Source organism: Triticum aestivum, chromosome 2A (genome assembly GCF_018294505.1).
Source record: "Triticum aestivum cultivar Chinese Spring chromosome 2A, IWGSC CS RefSeq v2.1, whole genome shotgun sequence".
Classification (NCBI taxonomy): Eukaryota; Viridiplantae; Streptophyta; class Magnoliopsida; order Poales; family Poaceae; genus Triticum; species Triticum aestivum.
Window position 1 is genome coordinate 40,120,344 of NC_057797.1, and position 9,337 is coordinate 40,129,680.

A 9,337-nucleotide genomic window follows, 5' to 3' on the forward strand; every position below is an offset into this window, starting at 1 on the left:
CTTCTTAAAATTGCCACTTTCAAGATTGGCTTTGCAAAATTGCCACTTTGCTTGTTGGCTCCTTGATCACCATGCCACTCCCCTCCTTTTATTGATTTTCTTTTTTCTTTTTCCATTTATAAGCATTGGAAAAGACCATACTACCCCCAATGCTATGTACACGTACTGAGCTTATGCATATGCATATGTTATTCTCGTGTTCCACGGAGAACGAGCCACACAATTTTTCGTCGCCGTCGTCGCCCGCGCTACTCGGCTGCTTGCTGCTCGCTCCGCCAGACTTGCCATCGCCGCTCGCCCTATCTGCCCACGCGCCATAGCCGCTCAGGCCGGCCGCCTGCTCGGTGCTCGCGCTGTTCGTCCCGGTCGCCTGACCACTTGGCTCGGAAGAGGAGGCGGACGGAGATGGGCACGTGGCCACGGAGAGGCTGTTGTCGGACAGCAGGAGTTCCTCTGGGCGCTGTGTTATATGCAGAGAAGTTTACCCACATATTCTGTTATGTGATTAGATACAAATTGGAAGCCATCATTGCCAGATAGCAATGACCCCTTTCCCTCCGTTTCTTGATTTAGATACAGGCTATCAGGAATTAGATGCAAACTGTACGTGTGAACTGTAGATGTAGGCTATCGTTTCACGTAGCAGGGGAGCAGGTTTGAAATCACGATTGTAGTTTTCACAGATTCAGTACCTCACATGATGTAGAGCTTTGTTAACGAGCCTTGCAACGAGAGATCAATTGCTACAGCTTTTTGAACAAAAGCAAGGATTAGATTCGACATGATACCGTCCAGAATCCATGCACGCGGCGTCGGCAAGATCAGCGGCACGCAGTGCACGGGGCGTCGAGAAGATTGGCGGCATGCGACGTCCAGGCGATCTGCGGCACTCTGCGTCGAAGAGATCAGTGATGGAACACACACGGCATTCTCGACGGCCGGTACGCTCTCGTCTGCTTCAAGTATCAATTACGATCAATTAGGATGTGGATATTACATGTACATAGCATCAGGCGTAGTATGGTCTTTTCTAGTGCTTATAAATGGAAAGAGAAAAAGGAAAATCAATAAAAGGAGGGAAGTGGCATGCTAATCAAGGAGCCAACGAGCAGAGTGGCAATTTTGCGAAGCCAATCTTAAAAGTGACAATTTTGAGAAGCCACGTATTGAAAGTGGCAAATATCCAATTCTCGACAGGGTCCCATGTTACTTACTTTGATTGTGTTTGGTTGAGCCAGGGATTCTGCCAAAGCTGCTGTGAGATGTGAATTGCGAGAAAGCTGCCATGAAGTTCAAGTTCAAGCTGCGGAAAACCTGAAAGCTGTTTGGTTGAGACAACTGTAAAACTATAGATTCGGTTGTAAATTATCTGTAATGCCCATGGGACCCTAGTGAATATGTTTATATGCTAATTGGCCATGAAGTTGTGATCCGTATATTGGTAGGCAACTAGCAAACAAGTTCGTGCGTTGCAACGAAAGAAAAATAAAACACTCATAGTCCAGTAAGCATGCCTCAACCCCCTCCCTTGCAAACACACACAGGTCCATTTTCTTTTAGTTCAACACGACGTACCCAAGGGTGCATGCTTCTCTCAGCCTTGGCCAATTACACGTGTTTTCAGCCTGGTGGGAGGGCAGATCAAGGAGGTTTTGGTTACGGGAGCGGCTACTGGTCAGTTGACTGACTTCTTTTTGGGTCAGTCGACTGGCCCAAACTCATTTCAGTTGAATGCGTACGGGTCAGTTGGTTGACGTGTTTGCTGAATCCCAAGCCGAGCATGCTCCTGTGCCGGTGGAGTCCCTGGCCCGTGTATTACCCTTGAAGAAAGAATGTAAAAAAAAAAACTGAACATTGACAGTACCCTTTAAGAAGAAAGGCAATAAAAACCAGGTAATGGTAAAATTTGCAAGCAATTTACACAAAAATTGCGTTTTTTATAATATGCAAAAATAAAGGTATCACCGTTAAAGAAATGAAATAAATTAAAATGAAAACAAAATAATGAATTTTGTAGGGAAGAATAAAACCCTTTAAGAAGAAAGATAATAAAATTTTAAAACAAAATAATCAAATTTTCTAGGGAAGATTGAAACCCTTTAAGAAGAAAGAAAATAAAAAAACAAAAACAAAAACAAAATAATGAAGTTTTCTAGGGAAGAATGAAACCCTTTAAGAAGAGAGAAAACAAAAAACTAAAACAAATACAAAATAATGAAGTTTTTTATGGAAGAATGAAACCCTTTAAGAAAACAAAATACATAAACTAAAACTAAAACAAAAGAATAAAGTTTTCAATGAAATAATAAAACCCTTTAAGAAGAAAGAAAGTATAACGACGAAAACCAAAACAAACTAATGAAGTTTTGGGAAAATGAAACCCTTTAATAAGAAATAAAATTAAAAAATAACTTGCACACAAGTATGCCCTAAAATCGAACTTTTCTAATATGCCAAAAATAAGCATATACAGTGCAATTTTTTGCTTCTACTATAGTTTACACACATGGTGTATCATACCTGCGCGTATACTTACTTACAAACACAAAAAAAAAGTTTTTCTAAGAAGAAATGAAGTATAGTGGCATTAGTACCACCCTTTAAGAAGAAAGGAATTCAAAAAAATAATGATACAATTTGCACTCAATTTACACATAAATTGCACTTTTTTAGTTGTGTAAGAATAAACATATTATAGTGAATTTTACATAAAAACGAAAATTTTAAACAAGGAACAAATAAGTGGCATTGGTATCGTCCTTAAAAACTTGAAATGAATTAAAAACTAAACATAATAAAACAAATAAAGTTTTCTAAGAGAGAATAAATTAACGACATTGGAATTATTGTTAAGAGGAAAGAAAATAAATAAAAAACTTGCACACAATTTTGTACTGAAATTGCACTTTTTATAATATGCAGCGAATACACATATAATAATGCAACTTTAGCAGTCTAGTACAATTTACACACGTATTGTATTGTACTTTTATGCATACTCCCTCCATCCGGTGAATAATGTACATCTAGAAGTTATAGGACAAATTATGAAGTTGAGTAAAAAATGCATTGGAAAGCTGCAAGACACTATCTCTCTCCTCTTTAATTACCCACCCTTCAATGAGCTAAGTGCATATAGAAATTAAAAATACCATGTGTAGATTGCTATTGGTCTTGATTACCGTGTGATGAGAGAGAGGTATTTTTTCCAACTTTAAAGTGCATTGTGAAGATAGAAGTACACTCTTTTGTGGACAAATTTTAAATCTAGATGTACACTCTTCACCGGACGGAGGGAGTACTTATGCATAATAATATAAAAATGTATTTAATTAGGAAAAAATGCACAAAACAATTAGCATTGGTATTATCCTTAAAAAATAAAGAAAATGAAAAAAAATCCACACAATTAGCACAAAAAATACAATTTTTATAATATGCAAAATTTGTACATGTAGTACTTGCATGTATACATTTTCACGCACTCAACATCCAAACATACACGTAAAGAAGAAGAAAACTCAACAGAAAAATAAAAAAATAAAAGCATACACGTGCAGAAAACAAAAGTAAACACATGAAAAAAGCATACACACACAAAAATCCAGCCAAGCAGGAAATCGACTGACCCAGAATAGGTGTCAATCGAATCCAAACAGCACCACCAGCAAAAATTGACACAAAAAAGAAAAGCTACACAAATCTTAAAGCACAATTCAAGGGTCAGAAAATCGATTGACCATGAAACTAAAATTCAGCCGACTGAAATCTAGCTAAAGTGTTTGGTTACACTTCAACAGTATTGTGCTTTGTGGATAGTAGTGTAAGAGCAACTTTAGCCGAGTTGGCATACCAAGCTGATGGCATATTAACAGTTGGTATGGCGATTTTTGCCCAAAATAGCACTCTAACAGACTCGTCATATCAGGCCGTTCAACATAATAACAGTCCGTATGAGGATTTTGGCCCAAAATAGCACTCTAGCAGAGTCGTCATATGCCTCCAGATCACCATAATTTATAAACTGCGCTTCATATACGACCCGCGAGACTCCATATTTTGAGGTCGTGAGTGTTGATATGGATAACTAAAAAAGTATTCATGAGTTCTATTAAAAAAAGGTTCGTAAATTCAAAACATGTTCAAGAAATTGGGAAGTTCTTCCCCAATCTAAGAAATGTTCAATGTTTTTAAAAATTGACAGTTCTTCAAAAATTCTTGACACATTGTTCCATACATAGCCCATAATCCGATTTAATTTTAGCCAACTAGAGCACTTATATCCAACTAAAGCAACAGAGAGATGCATCGTGCAAATCCTCCGTTTTTCATCAGAGAAAGATTATAAATCTACAGCCAACAACATCAGGGTCGCGTCGAGCGGCCATCATTACACCACAAGGATTTAAAATATAAATGCCTACAGTGAAAAGCCCAAACTTCGAATGATCCACGTGCAATTTTAGCCCTTTCAGGAATTGTTTTTTTTAGGGTCATTCGGGAATTGTTTGGAAACCTTCCCCAACAGCCCAACCCACCCAGCCAGAATCCCCGCCTCGGCCCACCTGCATCCCTTAACCCTAATCCCACCCTGCTTCCTCTCCGCTTTCACAACTTTCGATTGGTCATGCCATTCAGCAGGCATCTTCTTTACCTTTATTTTTCTAGGGTAAAGATGGCCCATATTCTCATCCTCTTTTTATTGGTGTCTTGGCTTGTTTGATTTTTGCAAATCATGAACGTATATATGTTGATATGATTTGATTGAAAGGAGCAGTGTGTGACTATTAACTACAAAAGGAATACATCTTTACTACTATATAGTGTATGAGTTTTGAAATTTTGAATCCTAAGCTTGAGAAGCAACTTGAGCCGTTGATGAGGGTCAATCCTATGGCTCAGAGTGAAGGGATTCGCCTCTACAGTATCAGTGTATCATCTCGCTTTGTTCCTGAAAATTCTAGGCCCTCCTGAGGCAGTCACTGTAGGTCACATGGACAACAGTACTTGCAAGACCTTGTGTAGGCAGAACGATGGCTCTAGAAGCTGAAATAAGATAGTATTTTAATGGATGCTTAGGCGATAGCGTCTGCCTGTCCCAAAGGCTTCACGAGATTTTCTAGGCCGAACTGTACATGATATGGCAGAATTAGTAGCTCATTAGAAGTAGCCTTGTGATTAGAGCAGACACTAGCTTCAAATGCATCTTTTTCTCAATCTTTTGTGCATAGTAATTAATGATGCAAAGGCCAGGGCCCAACCTTTTCTCTAAAAAAATACATAAAAAAATTCTGGGGAACAAAAAATTATCCCACTAAAGTGCATCTGAACCCCATTGTAGTACTACTGGTTAATGAAACTATCCCATTATAATAATTATCACAAGAGCTTTACACACACACAAAGAGAGCTGATTTCTTAGACTTATTTCCATCGAAACACATGAATTAAAACTTTGCACGTGCTATGCACGCACCAGCTTACTAGTAATTTTAGCACATGCATAAGAGGCAACTTTTTCACCGGCCCATAACAGTAATTCAATGGCCCATGTGACTTACAACCGGACGAGCGAGGCCGGCATACGAAAATGGACCGGCGAGTAGGACAGATGATAAATAGACTAAATTACTGTGGTAAGAAACACTTATTCTTTTAATAATAGGTATAGGTATAGATGCACGCCCATTTTACAAAGGAATATTATGATAAGGTAGATGATTCATAGCTAACATATAGGCAGTTCAACGACTATTTTTTGATGTTGCACATGTATAAATAGATAAGTCTATTCACAATTCGATCTTTTGTAACACTTTTGAATATATAGGCAGTTCAACTACTATTTGGCTTTTGCATGAATTAGTGGAATTTTTGCAAATAGGAAGTTTTTAAGAAGGAATGATTAGTGTCATTGGTATTACCCTTAAATAAGAAATAAAATGAAATAAAACAAAATAAAATGAAATTTCATTTCGAAGACTGAATTGGTGGCATTGGTATTACCCTTTTAGAAGAAAAATATGAAAGAAAAGGGAAACTTTCAAACAACTTTGCAACCAAATTGCACTTTTTATAATATGCAAAGAATAAACATATAATAGTGCAATTTGTGCACTCTAGTATAATTAACACACATATTGTATAGTACTTGTGTGTATACATTTACACTCATCCAACATCCCAAAATACCCATAAAGGAAAAGGAAAAAAAACTAACTAAAAAAGCAAAAACACATAAAAATAGAGGAAGAAAAAAAAACAGGCAACGGGTTTCAAGCTCAATAAGAAAATTGATAGACCCCAAACAAGGGTAAGTCAAAAATTCAACCCAGAAGCCATGAAACAACCAGTGGCGGAGACAGGGGACCAGCAGCCCCCCCCCCCCCTAACGTCAGGGATTTAGTACTAGTTTACTATGAACAGTGCCATAATTTGCTACTAAAAATCATGTTTTAAATAGTTTGGCCTTCCCCAATCTGTTTTAGCAGCACTTGGCCCCCCTAATACATATTTTCTGGCTCCGCCACTGGAAACAACACAAAGAGGGAAAAAGAATAGCAGAAATCTTGACAAAAGAATCGACCGTTAGAAAATAGACTGGCCCAAATTTGAAAATCATGCAACTTACCTATAAAGTGCATTTTACTAACAGGTGGTCAAAAGGATAGGATAACTTAGTTTACATCTGGTTGACCATAACTACGGGATAAGGTGGTTATTAGGCTATTTGATTCCTTGCTGGAGCGGTTTTCTTCTGCTGGTTTATCCCACTGTTGTCATTCGATGGAAGACGAAGCGTTCGGCCTTGGTTCGCCTAATAGATCTAGGGAACTGAGAGAATTTCGATCCAGCTATTTAACTGGACTTTTGAACGAACTTGGTCCGTGTATTAAGTTTGGGAGTACCTAGAACTCATCTAGATGAGATATAATTTGGTCTCATTCACTTGGAAAACAAGAACATATAACATCCACGTCAGCACACACGCATCTTATAGCATCACATCCAATGGCTATAAAAGATGAATGAGACCAAATTATATCTCATCTAGATGAGTTATAACAAAACTGATTAAGTTTTACGACGTGCACGCACACTGCCACACGATATGTGCATGCCATCGTCTCCCATGAAAATAAACTTCCAACCAAGATTGAGAACAAAGAGAGCTCAGAAAACGAACCCAAATATTGTTTCTGAATGTCTGTTAAAAACAAGCTTAATTATGTCCACCAACAAATTAACCTACATAACTGACCACATTATGACAATCTTCTAATAAAAAACTTAGTAATGTAACTAGGCAACAAGGCCGATATAATCGAGCTCGACGGAGCCGAGCCACAGCTGTCCTTTCCTCTCCGTCACCTCGCTGAGCGTCACGCCCTTGGCCGCCGTCAGCTCCTCAACCTCCACGCCGCCGCCGTCGAGCCGGACACCGACTAAGTGCTTCACGGGGGCTGTGGTCGCGCCCGGGCGCCCCTTCTCCTGGTTCAGCGCCACCCAGTAGCCGCCCTTCCCGTCCCTCCGCACGTTGTCCGGGTAGCCCGGCAGGTCGGCGAGCAGCTCGTAGTGGCCAGCCTTTGGTCCCTGGAGATAGTACCTGTGTGCCTGGCACGGCACCGTGTGCGCGACGACGACGTACGTCCTGTCGTAGCTCACCGCGACGCCGTTGGGGTACGGCAAGCCGTCCTTGAGCACGGTGACCTGCTTAGTCACCGCGTCGTACTTGAGCAGCCTCCCTGTCGCGTCGGCGTTCATCATGATTTCCGTATTAAACCTGCATGGATCATTAGTTTTAATTTTAGTTTTACCAACTTGGAATTTTGGCGTCCAGAAGAGATCTGGATTAGTGCTCATTGTAAGTAAGTACCTTCGTGGATATGTCACGCTGCTGTCGGTGAAGTAAACATCGCCGGTAACCTGATCGATGTCGATGCCGTTGACAAAGTTGAACGGGACGCCACCGGCACCGGTGGCCAGCACCTCAGCCTCGCCGCCGTCGGGGCCGACCCTCATGAGCCCCTTGTAAGCGTCGGCGATGTAGAGGTCGCCGGACTTGCGGTGGAACGCGAGCCCCAACGGCCGCCCGCACAGGCTCTCCGTCTCCTCGGACGGCGCCACGGGCACGGTGCACATGGGGAACTTCCTGTAGTTGGCGTGGTGGGCGAAGGTCGTCCAGCCGACGGAGCTGCCGCCCCACTTGAGGACGCGGCCGTCGGAGACGCCGGTGTAGGGGCCCTGGCCGCGCGCGTCGAAGGCCAGGCTCTCGGCGCCGGTGACGCCGGTGGGCAGGTTGAGGTGGAGGCTCCACTCCGTCGGGCTGGTCTTTACCTCAGCGGCCGAGCACGATGGGACCAGAGAGACGGCGATAATAGCGACCAGGAGGACGAGCCACCCGCTCGCGGATCCGCGGCGCCCCATGATCGTCGGAACAAGCGCTGCGGCGATCGAGCAGAACGACTTTCCTTGGTTTTCGTGCGAGTTCTTTCACGGCAGGTAGCTCGAGATTTAAAGGGCACGACCGCGTTGCAGGAGTTTTAATTTGAACTGCTATATGATTCAGACTTGTAACGTTTCTCCTCCTTTCGAGGAGATTCCGAGTTGTAATGGTCATCGTCACGCGGAGGTGGACAGTTCTTTTGGGGTGGTGAACGTGTTGGGGATTAGGACCGTCGGTTCCTAATCGGATGGCTGTAAACAAAGTACAGGCATGTGTTCATTCCAATCCGTTTCACCGAACGGGATTACCCAACGACTTCGCTACCTGGTGTAGCGGCCTAGCAAGCATAGGGATGCAGGCGGACATGTCCGTATCTTCTGTGTACGTCAGCTATGGCCGAAGGTTACAACTCCCTCCGCTGATAAATATAAGATGTTTTTTTTAAATAGTCAGATGTATATAGACAGTTTCAGTGTGATGTAGTCCACATTGAAATATCTAAAACATCTTATATTTGTATAAACGGAGGGAGTAATACATTGTTTTATTTTTCTATTTTTGAGCTAATGAACTAATACATTGTCTGTTCAAAACTTATGCAAACATAGGCAGATGTCGTCCGCCAGCATTCCTAGTTTAGTGGAGCAGTATGGCCGTGTACAAATAATTTAAGACCGATGAGCTATATTAACACTATTACAATACAAATACAACAAACAAGATAATTACCGAAAATAACATCTCTCTGAGTTTCAATACAACTTTTCAATAAGAATTATGGAACAGAGGGAGTATATTATAAAAATGTGAATACAAGAGTTGAACTTGGGGTGGCATGACTGCTGGATGTTTCTGAACCTGACAATTATTGAACATTTATAAAATATACTC

At 41.3% G+C, this 9,337-nt stretch overlaps 1 protein-coding gene across 1 annotated transcript; it reads right to left on the reverse strand.

Annotated features, from left to right (window-relative positions):
• Window positions 1-7,176: 7,176 nt before the first annotated feature.
• LOC123184563 (protein STRICTOSIDINE SYNTHASE-LIKE 10) lies at window positions 7,177-8,526 on the reverse strand. The gene is made up of 2 exons (XM_044596658.1): window positions 7,877-8,526; window positions 7,177-7,783 (listed from the first exon to the last, which is right to left on the reverse strand). The coding sequence occupies exons 1-2, from the start codon at window positions 8,425-8,427 to the stop codon at window positions 7,303-7,305; spliced, it is 1,032 nt and encodes a 343-aa protein (XP_044452593.1). The 5' UTR covers window positions 8,428-8,526; the 3' UTR covers window positions 7,177-7,302.
• Between the last annotated feature and the right edge of the window lie 811 nt (window positions 8,527-9,337).